The sequence below is a fragment of the Myxine glutinosa genome, chromosome 6 (genome assembly GCF_964187855.1).
Source record: "Myxine glutinosa chromosome 6, kmMyxGlut1.1, whole genome shotgun sequence".
Lineage (NCBI taxonomy): Eukaryota > Metazoa > Chordata > Myxini > Myxiniformes > Myxinidae > Myxine > Myxine glutinosa.
In genome coordinates, this window is record NC_136266.1 from 132,680,653 (window position 1) to 132,695,010 (window position 14,358).

At 48.1% G+C, this 14,358-nt stretch overlaps 1 protein-coding gene across 2 annotated transcripts in view; it reads right to left on the reverse strand.

The window, feature by feature from the left end:
- The window catches only part of LOC137430317 (dolichyl-diphosphooligosaccharide--protein glycosyltransferase subunit STT3B), a 90,980-nt gene that overhangs the window by 68,581 nt on the left and 8,041 nt on the right, over positions 1–14,358 (reverse strand). The window contains exons 2-4 of one of the 2 annotated variants that reach the window (XM_068121099.2): positions 1,545–1,653; positions 862–1,149; positions 614–679 (exon numbers count right to left, since the gene is read on the reverse strand). In XM_068121099.2, the coding sequence (XP_067977200.2) occupies positions 614–679; positions 862–1,149; positions 1,545–1,653 (463 nt within the window). The remainder of the gene's footprint in view (positions 1–613; positions 680–861; positions 1,150–1,544; positions 1,654–14,358) is intronic. The other variant, XM_068121100.2, reaches the window with a different exon arrangement.

The following is a 14,358-nucleotide window of genomic DNA, read 5'->3' on the forward strand; positions in this document are numbered from 1 at the left end:
TCACAAATAGACAAAGGCAGAAATGTCGATCTAGATTTCGCCTTAGAAGCACACACACACACACACACACACACACACACACACACACACACACACACACACACACACACACACACACACACACACACACACACACACAGTTTCTCCATGTAAACCGCCATTAGTATCAAGGTGGGTTATATGTGTGCCGTCAATGGCGAAATGGAAAATCGACATTTTAGGGCTTTTTCCATCACTGTGATTGGCAAAAAAAATGCAAATTTTTTCCCTTCCAAATCAGACAATGATTAATTATTTTCAATGGTTTTCAGAAAAAAAAAATTGAATTTGCGTTCCACTTTAACACTCATGTCTATAAAAGTGCAACTTGATATTATTTTTGATTAATTGGAAATTTGATCACACATTTAATATAACTATACAATATGCAATGGGATACAATGCAATGTGAGAGAGAAACTGTGAGGCACAGAGAAGATGCGAGTCAGATTGGCTTCGAAGACTTTTTAAAATTATGTAACTCGAGACTCGATCTTCAAGTCTCAAATGTTTATTTTTAAGGAACTTGTTCTCCAAGTTTCAAAAACTCCAGGACTGACAACAGATATCATACCAGGTAAACGTAGGAGAAACTGCAGAGAGTGGCCCAATACATAGATCCCGTTTTCACCGACCTGACCTGTAACATGTATGAAGAGCCACTCAAGATGTTTCAAGCAACTAGGCATGAGATTCTTAATTTCAATTATAACTAAAATGCATAATGTAGGTGATATCTGAAAACAGGGGACATCTTGATACATGTCATCCTCTCTATAATAGAGAATAAACCATCCCTAAGAGCTCCAAGTCCTCACCCACCCACAAGTAACTTGTCAGTTGCAGGCCACACAGAGCCACAGCTTCGTTGTCATATGAGCCAGCCGTTGAGCGGGAAATGTGGCCTGGAACTAGTGCCACAAGGCAAGTGGCAATAAGGCCAGCAGTCGGACCCCAGAGTTCATGAGTCAGAAGGCCCGAGACCAGAGCCGTAAGGGCAGCGAAGGCAGGTGGCAAGAAAATGCAGATGTTACTGAGAGATATGGGTAGGCCAAGCCAGGACAAGATACTCTGAACACTTGTGGCTGTTAGCATAAGGCCAGGATAGACCTGTAGAGGAGTACACAAAAATAGGGGGACTATTAAAAAGAATATATATTTTGTCACACCTTTTTTTTTTTTTTTTTTAAAGTTTGGGGCTTCAATGCTTTCTATGTTCTTTGACATTATGAATTCAATAAGAATGATATGAGTTCTCTACTTCTTTGGTATTGGCTGTCTCATATTTTATCTAATATATAAGCAAAGTAATTATTACTGGTTGTGAAAATCTGATGCGCTGCTTATGCAGGTGATCCTGGGTGATCGAGTATGAACGTGATGACATCATCAGTGGGGCAGAACCTAGTTGAAAAATAGCACAAAACATCACTGCCCAAAGACTCGAGATGCACAAATAATGACAATGAAAGAAAAGTATGAGAGGTGAGGGTAGCATATCCTACCGTTTCACCGACATGTCTGCCCAGTGGATACCAGGCCATATCGTCAAACCAATCTCTGAAGCTTTGAAGGCCATGTAAAGAGAGGAATTGTGTCGCCCTAAAGTTGAACCTGCAAAGGCAATGTGTTAAATTTTAGCATACAAAACACAGATTCTACACGTTAGTCAATGATAAGGTTGATAACCGCACTTAATTAGCACATTTCCGTCTCTTTAACCACTGGAACACCCCAATGGGTGTCCACGAATTGCAAGCCTCTAAATGATTCGATTGTATCATCAGAAGTGTGAACAAACATCAATAAATCGGTTTGTGCAATGAATATTGAAGCTATGGGTACAATTTGCAAAAAGAAGATGCTCCAAGTATTTATATTCCAATCAATCCTTTAAAAATAACACCGAGTGCTCCTTAAAATTTGCATCTACTAGCTTCTTTTTTTCACTTCCCAAGGGTGAAAAGCACAGAGCTTATATAATCCGACTTTGGCCCAAATAAATATGGCAATTGGCCTGGTGATGGCCTCCCCTTTTGAAAAGTACCACACGAGATGTCCAGAATCATTATTTTGCCCCCGACTCTCTCAGCCCATTTCCTTTTGTCACGAACAGACAATAAGTAGATCGGGCTAATGAGGACCCATTGCGTTTTGCTGGTTCAAAGGCCCCTCCTTCTCCTGGTTGCCTGCATTCAGGAAGTTTCTCTATGATTGCATCCAATTTCTGACTTTTTCTGTGCCAGCATTGGCTGCACCAGCATAGTTTGAGCAATTTGACACCAAGTGGTATTTTTATATGAAATACTGAGAGATAATGCAAAGCAGATGTAAAGTGGAGAGTTCATAGAACACAATACCCCACGTAGTGGCACTGTACTTCAATTTAAATAAAATAATGATTTTTAACAATCGTTAAAAAAAAATCCAAAAGTTTCGTGCTAATGAAGTAGTCCAGAAGCAGTCCCAAACAGCACCCTTATATACCACCCTATTGAACCTTTATTTAAATTTAAGTACAACAAAACTGGAGGTTCTTGGAAGTATTATGAAAGTGATTTGTGTACTCTAGTCTTCAAGTACATAATAAAATTTGAATAAAAGGTTAAAAGAGGTTTAAAGGCGTATCAATAAAAAAAGAGGTTTAAAGGTATACAAATAAATAGACGTTTAAAAGTATACAAATAAATAGAGGTTTAAAGGTATATAAATAAATAGAGGTTTAAAGATATATAAATAAATAGCGGTTTAAGGGTATATAAATAAAAAAGAGGTTTAAAGGCGTATAAATAAAAAAGAGGATTAAAGGAATATAAATAAAAAAGAGGTTTAAAGGAATAGAAATAAAAAAGAGGTTTAAAGGAATATAAATAAAAAAGAGGCTTAAGAGTAAACAAGTAAAAAGACGTATAAAGGCGTATAAATAAAAAAGGTTTGAAAGGCGTATAAATAACGAGAAAAATGACCACAGTCCACAGTGTGGTCACCAGCTGCGACGTGTAGATTCATGAGGATTTTCGTTGCAATATGCGCTACCAAATTCGACCAGTCATTAAATTACCTCATACCAACGCACGTCCGAGTGTATGCGCATGTGCTATTCAAAAAGGCACCCCAACAACAACAACAACGCGGTCCTCTCATAGAGCTGCTCGACGCAGCTAAAAATAGGGGCAATACCCCTGGTGCCCACTTGGTAGAATAAACAGTATACTACACCCACTAAGGGTATTTTAAACCAATTTCAATAGTTGCTAGAAGACAGCGCAGCATGTGGAATCATACCGACATGATCATAAGACTTTAAACAAACAAAGAAAGAAAACAAATACCTATTTTGGGGATCAACCCCACCTCCAAAGGGGCAGATTTTTTTTTAATGCAGTGAACAAACTTTGGTACATCACGGTTGATGAAGGTTGTGGTCAAGTTTCATCAAAATTGCATGTGTAGTTTCTGAGAAGAAAGCAAATACCTATTGTTCCGTTTTTATGGGGTAGGCAGTGATTTATCAGAGTCCAGGTAGAATTGCATAGGTAGTGTGCTCCGACTGTCGTGAAGAAGAAGAAACCCTCATGTATCATAAGTAGGGATCTGGTAGACCGTATGTCATGCAAGCTCGTATCTTCGTTCCCATCATTGGGGGTGGGGTTATGTTAATTAGTTAGGGATTATGGGTAATAAATCCCCTGTATGTAATGGCCTCTTTTATTTTTCCTCTGTTCCTTATGACATATGCAGCACACACACCTAGCCACGAAATCGCGCATTAATAACCCTGAATAAAAACCAACCAGAAGCAGGACATCGAGTACTACCGCTGATAACACCGACTTGGTGAGCACACGGGCACAGGCAGGGCCGTGGGGCCACGCCCCGAAGAGCAGTGATTGGTCCAGGAAAGATTGGTGCAAAAACTGCCAAGATGGGACTATGGCATTGGTGGAGCAGGCACGGATGACGTCAGAGCCCCGATTATAAAAGAACGCTCTGCCCGACATTTTCTCTCTTCTTGCTTCTTGATTCCCTCGCATGTTCTGGGTTTGGTGGGGAGCGGTCGTCTCCCCGAAATTTTCTCATGGCTGGCTCTAATTTTTGGGATTTGACAACGAACGGTCGAAGGTCATTAGTTCTCTTCCCTCTTGGCTTTTCCTCACCCTCTTGAGTCCTGGCTTTGTTGGTAAACAGTCGCTGAAAAGCTCTCCGCTTCAGGATTCCATAGAAAACTCTTGGCCTCTCCCCTCTTCTTCGTCCTCTTGAGTCCTGGCCTCAATAACGAACGGTCGTGTCCAGACATTTTCTTCTTCTTCTTGGCTCATGGTTTCTCTCTCGGCTTGCTCTGCTTCAGGATTTCCCGGCGAGCGGTCGGAGTTCATAGTGCTCCTGCGCGAGGGGAATTCATTGACAAGCACGTGAACATTTCATTCGTTTCGTTTATAGCCTGCTCGTTTATACATCGCGTTTATAGCCTGCGCTGTTTGCGCGGGGTTTGGATTGAAGGCACAGCCGCATTTTCTTTTTTCTTGGCACGTCGGTGTTGGTGAATGAGATCGAGTGGACGAGCATGGCCTGCCCGTTTTGAGCTCTGGGCTGGAAGAGTGAGCTGCGCGCCAAGACTGTTCCCACGCACAGACTTCGCGACAATGAGCGGTTTCACGCCAAGGACACGGGGGTTCTGGACGATTCCTGACGAGGTTCAAGAGCTGCTCAGAGCTAAGTGCCCACAAAGTAACGCATTTATTTTCACAGTTATTTTTCCCATTGTTTGTATTCGAGTCTGTGCGGGGGCGCTCCAGTTCAGACTTTATTTTATCGTGCATTCTTTGTTACCGGCATATTCTTTAATAAAGCCGGTATTTTTGTACAGTAAATCCTGTGTTGAAAGAAAAGAAGAAGAACCACCTTTAGAGGCCATTTTTCCCTGCAGAGAGGGGTTGGCCTTTATCAGGCACCATGGTCCCCTTTTTGAAGCAATGTTTTATGGCCGCATGCCCTTCCTGCTGCCAACCCTGTTAGTCGCCTCTTGCGGCACACAGAGAATTACCAGTGAACTGGTACTCAATTTGCTGACATCTGAAGGATGACAGGCTGAATCAACCCCCCTGGCGTTAATTCAGCGATCGACCTGGATTCGATCCCAGGATCCTGGGATCCAAAGCCGGCACCCTAACCGCGAAGCTGTTGGTTTGAGTTAATTTATCCAGGAGCGAAGAAGCCGGGTGTAAGCCGTCCCGGTAAGTTCATCATCCTCCTTTCCCTCACGTGTAAAGAACACCGTCATCTTTGGATTGAACGCCTTGGGGTAAAGCTCGTTGGTCATCCGTGTCACCCTGCGTTGTTCACTACAGGGTAGTCACACGACACTATTTTGGGGGCAATTCCCCCATACACCCCCATAAGGGCATTTTTTTAAATACCGTGAACAGACTTTGGTACATCACGGGTGATGAAGGTTGTGGTCAAGTTTCATAGAAATCGTGTGTGTAGTTTCTGAGAAAAAAGCAAATTCCTATTTTGTGGGGGGTGGGGGGTCAAACCTAGATCCACTTTGACCCCCGGTAAAACCCCTTAGACCTCGATATTTTTAATGCCGTGAACACACTTTAGTCACAACATACCATATATCATTTGTGCCAAGTTTCGTCACAATCCCATTAGAGGCTTCGGAGAAGTTGCAAGTGTTTATGGACTGACAGACTGACGACGAGCCATGGCATAAGCTCCCCGGAACTATGTTCCAGGTGAGCTCATGATCGACGCTATTAATCATGTCGGGGAGAGGGGGAGTGGGAAGTGGAGCTGTGAAGGCTGTTATAAACATGTTGTTTGTTTCTGGAGCCACAAGAAAAATTATATGAGATTTTTGCATCTATTGGGTGTGTGTGTGTGTGTGTGTGTGTGTGTGTGTGTGTGTGTGTGTGTGTGTGTGTGTGTGTGTGTGTGTGTGTGTGCCTGCTCGCTTCCATTAACTATATAGGAGAGGAACTCAACATATTTCTCGTATTTCCTATATTTCCTTGAGCCTGATTTGCATCCAGGAACACAACAATTGGAGTTAACTATTTTGAAATTGCCACTCTTTCGTTTAAATGCTGAAAATTATGTTGAAAATTTTACTTGGATTTCATGCTGGCAACAGCAGGTTAAAAGCTCCTGGCCGAGCAGAACCGAGTCACTGCAAACACAAACAATGCATGTGCAAAATGCTCCGTTGGCATTGATAAGTCATTTTGAAAGTCCTGTATTACAGACACTGAATAATTGAATAAACCCATTTGAGGGTCATGCTACATTGCTACAGAGAGGAGCAATCTGGCATCTGGAGTCACAGTATCAAATTATTGAGATAGCAGTCAACATTATCATGGGCAAAGTGAAAGGCAAAAAAGCATTTTTGGCCTTTGTAAATTAAAGGCTGACAAATGAGGAGAAGGATGTATTTCCAGCAATGAACGAACAATGGATCATAAACGATTTGAAGCAACAAAGCATTTGAAACAAAATCCAAAGAACAGACAATCACAGCAGACAAGACTGATTTGTTTGCTTGGATACTGGTTTGTGTCCAGAGCAGAACTTTGGATTTATGGCTTTATGCAAAGAAATCGAGTATTCTCTTGCACTTCTGCCATGCTCTTTGGCATCTGTGGATGCTTCCTCTGCTAAAACTGTGAAGTCCAAATTACTACATCTCTAGCAGTTAGAAATCTCAGCCAATCGATAATGCACCCAGTACAGGAGCAGTGGCCATAGATGGAACGGATCTCCTGCAAAGAATGCCAAAACCCCAAAGGAATATTTGGTGAACTTGCCCATAGATGTATTTTACATGATAAATCAAAGCATTGGGAATTAATTCAAGGGGTCGACTTCATCACTGACCAAATCGATCAAAAGTACTGAACGAAGCAAACGGTCCAAGAATGGCATCCCGCTTGTGAATATCCATGGTTTCCAAAAAAGCCCCCTCAGCAGTGGAAAAAGTATTTGTCAGTTGGAAGAAACAAGGAAGCGCTTGTAAAATTACTGCTAATATAACAGCAAATTTAGAACTATTCACACTGCAATGAAAACCACGAGCCATATTATTAGCATTCTTCTTCCATATGCAGCACAGCGTTGTGGGTAGCATCACTTGAAGGGGCACGGTTGTGCCACTAGTCCATGAGCTAGAGGGCCCCACCTAGCACCCCCCCCCCCCCCAATATACCATCATAACAATATAAACATAACAGTATAACCAATATACCATCACAACAGAGGAAATAGCAACTTTCAGTCTCTCAAAATCCATACTGAGTCCCAATTTACCACATGTTAACATATAATTTCTCAAACAGTACATTTCAAAGTTTCAAAAAAATATATTTTCGTTGATTGGTGGGGGGTGGGGGGGTACTAGGTGGGCCCCTCCAGCTCATGGACTACACTGATACACTGATGCCCCCTGTAGGTTAAAAAAGGAATTTGGCATGAGCACCGGCGATAGCTCACCCTTCACCAAGGACGCCGTGGGAACCACTAACTAATGCTAGCAGATGGGCCAGCCAGTTTAATTAATGCCCATCTGACGGATGGCACTCACATTGGCACATTGTCCGACCTGCAAAACACCAGGATGACAGTTTCTAGCCTGGCTGAAATTCAAACCCAGACTCGACAGCATAAAGGCTAAATTATGCATTCCTCTCGGCTGTCCTGCCAGCCCACCATCATGATTTTCAGATGCTCCAAACTTTCAGTCACCAGGAGGAAGCTGATACCCGACTGCTCCTTAATGCCAATCGTGCATCTAAAGTCGGCTATATTACGATCATTATGAATGGGACTCAAGTCGATAGGGACTCAAAGGGTCTAAAGGTAAAGAGTGGTCCAAAGGATGTAAATGTCTAATGGGTCTAAAGGGTGTTCAGTCTTCAAAGGTCTAAGCCTAAGGGGTATCAACAGTCTAAAGAGTCGAAAGGTTTAAAAGGTACGTTCCAATTGTACATAATTAATAGATATACATGTCGTCAGGGTGCAACTGACGTTCAAACAGTACATAATGAAGAGACATAAATATTATAATTAAAAAGATTATAGATGGGTTATGATGTGGCGAGTGGGGTTACTTGGTTTCCTGCAAAATTATTTTATCACATATTAAGCTCACCTGAACTTTAGTCTGGTGAGCTTATGCGATCGAGCAGTATCCGTAGGTAAGTCAGTGAGTGAGTGAGTGAGTGTGTGAGTGAGTGCGTAAGTTTGCTTTGAGGTTTGACCTCCCAAAATAGGTATTTGTTCTCTTCTCCGAAACTATTATACTGTGGCGGGCACAAGGGGTAATAATTCCGCGCACCAGTGGGTGGCGCGAGCGCCCAGGCGGGGACCAATGGTACATGCCCCGCCCTTCGACCGATCGGCCACGCCCGGGGACTAGGCGTGGCCCGGCACATATATGCAGGCTCTAAGCTCGAGCCCGCTCAGTGCTGCAGTTCGAGCTTTCGGAATAAAGACTCTTTTGGTTTTAACAAACGCGTTGTGGCCTACCTCTTTGGCAAGCAAGTTGTGTGCGCAGCACCACACTTCACTGGTGACCCCGATTGGTTCAGCCGTCGCGGACCACCGAACGCGCCATGGCCACCAACGCCGTCGCAGTAAAACTCTTAGAGTTTTGGGAAGCACAGGCCGACGTGTGGTTCCTGCAGGCCGAAGCGCAATTTCAGCTTCGAGGCATAACGGCGGACAAGACCCGTTACTACCACGTGGTCGCCGCCCTCGGGCCCGGCACTGCCGCCCGAGTCATGTCCATCCTGCGGCACCCGCCGGTCGACCACAAGTACGGGCGCTCAAACGTCTCCTCATCGCCACGTTCGGCCTCACGGAGATCGAACGGGCCGACCGCCTCCTGGACCTTCCCGAAATCGGTGACACACGACCATCCGTGCGGATGGATTTTATGCTGTCGCTGCTGGGTCACCAAGCCCCGGATTTCTTATTCCGGGCGCTTTTCCTACGCCAGCTACCTCTACAGGTACGCCTCGCGCTGGCCGGTTCCAAAATAAGGGAACCCCGCGCCCTGGCCATAGAGGCCGACAAGTTCTTCGTGGCTTGCGACACGCGGTCGAGTTACGGTGCTGCCGTGGTGGATCCCGGGGCAGAAGCTACAGCGTCCCTCGTGGCCGCTGCCGCGCCCCGCCCACCACCACCGCCGCCGAGAACACCGTGGCCGCCGCCGCCCCCGCCGCCGCAAGCCTGGTGCTATTTCCACGCCAGGTTCGGCCACAAGGCTAAGAAGTGTTGCCCGCCATGCTCGTTTGACAAGTCAGGAAACGACCGGGCCGGCGCTTGTTAGCGGCCCTGAGCGTCGGCCATTCCGACAGCCTCCTATTCATCACGGACACCTTGTCCGGGCGCCGTTTCCTCTGCGATACAGGAGCGCAGGTAAGCGTCATCCCCGCCTCCACGTCCGACAAGCGAACCGCGGGCCGGGGCCCCGCGTTGCTTGCCGCCAACGGTACACACATCCGTACGTTCAGGAAGCGCTGCCTCTCCCTGCGGTTCGGAGGGCAGCGCTTTCAATGGTCGTTCGTGACCGCCAGCGTGCCAATGGCATTGCTTGGTGCAGACTTCCTACGTGCGAATGGGTTGTTGGTCGACGTGAAGCGCAGACGGCTCGTCCAGGCCGAAACCTTTAGCTCGCTCACTTGTTTGCTGAGCAGCTCGTTGAGCGGCTCACTGAGCGGCTCACTGAGCGGCTCACCGAGCGGCTTGCCAAGCGGCTTGCTGGAAGGTTCCGTCCCAGCGAGTTTGGTTTGCACGCTTCCGGCAGCGGACGACTTTACCCGCCTCCTCGCCAGTTTCCCGGCACTCACGCGGCCCACCTTCTCAGCGGTGACCGTTAAACACGGGGTGGAGCACCACATCCCCACGGTCGGGCCGCCGGTCTATGCTCGGGCACGCCGGCTCGAGCCCACAAAGCTCGCCATGGCGAAAGCGGAGTTTGCCATGCTGGAGCGGCTGGGGATCGTACGGCGCTCCAACAGCGCTTGGGCTTCTCCGCTGCACATTGTGCCGAAGCCCGGCGGTGGATGGCGGCCGTGCGGGGACTACCGCCGGCTCAATGATGCCACCACCCCCGACCGCTACCCGTTCCCACACATTCAGGACTTTTCCGCCCGGTTGGCCAACACGACCGTGTTTTCTAAGGTGGACCTCATCCGGGGCTACCATCAGGTCCCCGTCCAACCGGACGACGTCCCGAAGACGGCAGTCATCACCCCTTTCAGCCTCTTCAAATTCCTACGGATGCCCTTCGGGTTGAAGAATGCGGCCCAGGCGTTCCAGCGGCTTATGGATAGTGTCTTGCGCGACTTACCTTTCCTGTTTGTCTACCTGGATGACATCCGAGTCGCGAGCGCGTCCCGGGAGGAGCACCTAATCCACCTCCGCACACTTTTCGAACGCCTGGGCCAGCATGGCCTAATCATCAACCCTGCCAAGTGCCGTTTCGGCGTCGCCACCATCGACTTCTTGGGGCACCGCATCACCGAGCACGGGGCTGTCCCTTTACCGGCCAAGGTGGAGGCGGTCAGGGATTTCCAACGGCCCCGTACGATCAAGGGGCTCCAGGAGTTCCTGGGCATGGTAAACTTTTACCACCGCTTCGTGCCCCACGTCGCCCGGCTCCTCCGCCCCTTGCACGAGGCCCTTCGGGGAAAGCCGGGCAAAGGTGACATCGCATGGTTGGAGCCGATGGCCATGGCGTTCGCGGGTGCAAAGCTGGCTCTGGCCGACGCCACCATGCTGGCACACCCGGCGCCCGATCGCCCTCACCACCGACGAGTCAGACTACGCGGTGGGTGCGGTGCACGAGCAATGGGTGCGTGGTGCTTGGCAAACGCTGGCATTTTTTAGCCGGCAGCTTCGCCTGCACGAACGCCGGTACAGCACCTTTGACCGCGAGCTGCTCGGGCTCCACCTGGCGGTCCGACACTTCCGCCACCTGCTGGAGGGCCGCCCGTTCACGGCCTTCGTTGACCACAAGCCCCTTGTGTTCACGATGGCCAAGGTCACCGAGCCATGGTCGGCACGGCAGCAGCGCCACCTCTCTGCTGTGTCAGAGTACACGACGGACATCCGTCACGTGGCGGGTAAGGACAACCCGGTGGCGGATTGCCTTTCCCGATCCGTCGTGCACGCGGTCCACCTCGGGGTCGACTATGCCCGGATGGCGGAGGCCCAGACCGCCGACCCCAGCGTCCAGGCCTTGTGGACCGCCGTCACGGGCCTCTGCGTCACCGAGGTGCCCTTCGACGCCGCGGGCACGGCCCTCCTATGCGACGTCTCCCTCGGCCAGCCTCACTCCATCGTGCCCGCTGGCTGGCGGCGCCCAGTGTTCGACGCCATCCACGGCCTGTCCCACCCTGGCGCGAAGGCATCCCAGAAAGTCGTCGGGGCGAAGTTCGTCTGGCATGGCCTCAGGAAGGACGTCCGCGACTGGGCCAGGACGTGCCTCGCGTGCCAAGGTCCACCGCCACACCCAGGCACCGTTGGCCCCGTTTACGGTGCCCGAGCGGCGGTTCGACCACGTGCACGTCGACTTGGTGGGACCTCTGCCCCCCCTCGCGAGGGTTCACCCACCTCCTCACCATGGTCGACCGCACTACGCGGTGGCCGGAGGCCATCCCATTGGCGGCGACGTCTGCGGCTGAGGTGGCGCAAGCCTTTATCGCCACTTGGGTTGCCCGGTTCGGTGCCCCCTCGGACATCTCGTCCGACCGCGGCCCCCAGTTCACCACGGAGCTCTGGGGAGCGGTGGCGCAAGGGCTCGGGGTGAAGCTACACCACACCACGGCCTACCACCCCCAGGCCAATGGCCTGTGCGAGCGCTTTCATCGCTCCATGAAGGCCGCGCTCCGGGCCAGCCTCCGCGGCGGCGGGGATGGAACATCACGTGATCGCTCTGAGCGAATCAGCGTGCTGCTCTGCCACCAGGTCAGATTCCATGGATAATATTCCTCGCTGAAATGCGCTGAGGTAAATATGAATAAAAAATATGGATCTCGTCAAATATTTTTAGGTAGGCCATGTCCTTCCCAGGCTCAATGGCCATGTCTGTGCCAAATATAAAGTACGTGAGCCTCTCCGTTTAGGAGTCTATCGGTAACATTACACACACACAAACTGTGTTTTATATATACTAGGGCATGCCCGTACGTGGGTGCCCGTTCCTTGCCAAAAAAAAAAAAAAACGCTACCCGTACGCTCTACCCCGCCCGTACGCCCGTACGCCCGTAAACAAAAAAAACAACGCTCTTCGCTTCCGCCCTTCGCTTCCGCCCTTCGCTCTGGGAGAAATAATGCGCATAAGAAATCGAGAAATTATTATTTTCTCCGGAAGAAATCGAATTACGAACAGTAATGGCGCACGCGCTCGGCTCGGCTCGCAACAACGCGTTCTGTGATTGGCTGTCGGAAGTGAAGTCTTCACTGTCCGGAAGGTCGCAAATCGCAGTTACGATGAATCGCAAATTAGTTTTATTTAGTTTTAAAACATAGTTTAACGGCAACATAGTTTTCCAACGTGAAATAAATGAATACGCTCTCAAATGTGCCGTCCGAGGCAGAGTCTGTTCGCCACGTTCGGCACACGTGATAGCTCGCTGCTCTCTGATTGGTTGAATCGTTTTTTGGACATAGCTCGGTAACTACTTGTCCGATTAATTTCAAACCTTGAAAAGGCACATCCTCAGGTCCCCAGCAATATACCTGGCAAGTTTCAAGTATATCGGACCCGTGGTTGTCGAGAAACAGCGGTCACAGACAAACAAACAAACACACACACAGACACACACACACACACACACACACACACACACAGAGATTACTGGAATTATAGATAGATAGATGGTCTGGCGGCGGGGATGGAACATCACGTGATCGCTCTGAGCGAATCAGCGCGCTGCTCTGCCACCAGGTCAGATTCCGTGTATAATATTCCTCGCTGAAATGCGCTGAGGTAAATATGAATAAAAAATATGGATCTCGTCAAATATTTTTAGGTAGGCCATGTCCTTCCCAGGCTCAATGGCCATGTCTGTGCCAAATATCAAGTACGTGAGCCTCTCCGTTTAGGAGTCTATCGGTAACATTACACACACACAAACTGTGTTTTATATATATATAGATGGTCTGGCGGCGGGAATGGAACATCACGTGATCGCTCTGAGCGAATCAGCACGCTGCTCTGCCACCGCCTCAGATTCCGTGCATAATATTCCTCGCTGAAAAAAAATCTATGTGAAACATGCTACTATCTATGCTAAATCATGCTAAATCATGCTAAATTCTATGCTACTTGCTGTGAGTTTATGGCGGCAAGGAACATCACGTGATCGCTCTGAGCGAATCAGCGTGCTGCTCTGCCACCGCCTCAGATTCCGTGCATAATATTCCTCGCTGAAATGCGCTGAGGTAAAAATATGGTAAAAAAATATTATGAAATAATTTTTTTTCGGTCGGCCATGTTCTTCCCAGGCTCAATGGCCATGTCTATGCCAAATATCAAGCACGTGAGCCTCTCCGTTTAGGAGTCTTTTGGTAACATCACACACACACACACACACACACACACACACACACACACACACACACACACACACACACACACACACACACACACACACACACACACACACACACACAGTGTTTTATATATATATAGATATATCTCTTACTGTATAACAGCTTTATCCTTTTAAACATTGAGCATAAGGCAAGGAAGCACCGTTTAAAAAAATCTTTACTATAACTACTGTAATGACTTGGCCGGGTTTGAAAGGACAACCTCTTCGACTTAGAGCAGACACTCTAACTCTTCATGAATTATATCAAAGTCGACCACATATTAAACTTATGCTTATTTTGGACCTCTGAAGTTCATTATTAAATGTTCTTTTTCGGTCACAATCCGAAATGGAGGTTTTTCTTTTGTTAAATAATCCACCTTGCAATGCAACCTTTGTTCATAGACTTTCAGTATAGGCTGCTGTTATTAACAACGTTGACATGGCTTGTTCAACTTTGTGATAAGCCTCTGATCGTACCTCAACGCACTGTGAAGCAAACCGATTCAATGTTGCATTTATACGTTTAAAATGTATCTTGTTCTGTATCATGCTCTTCTGCTGGTTGAATGTTTTCACTTAGCCTGCAATTTATTTTAAATGCAGCACAGGAACCAACACACACACACACACACACACACACACACACACACACACACACACACACACACACACACACACACACACACACACACACACACACACACACACA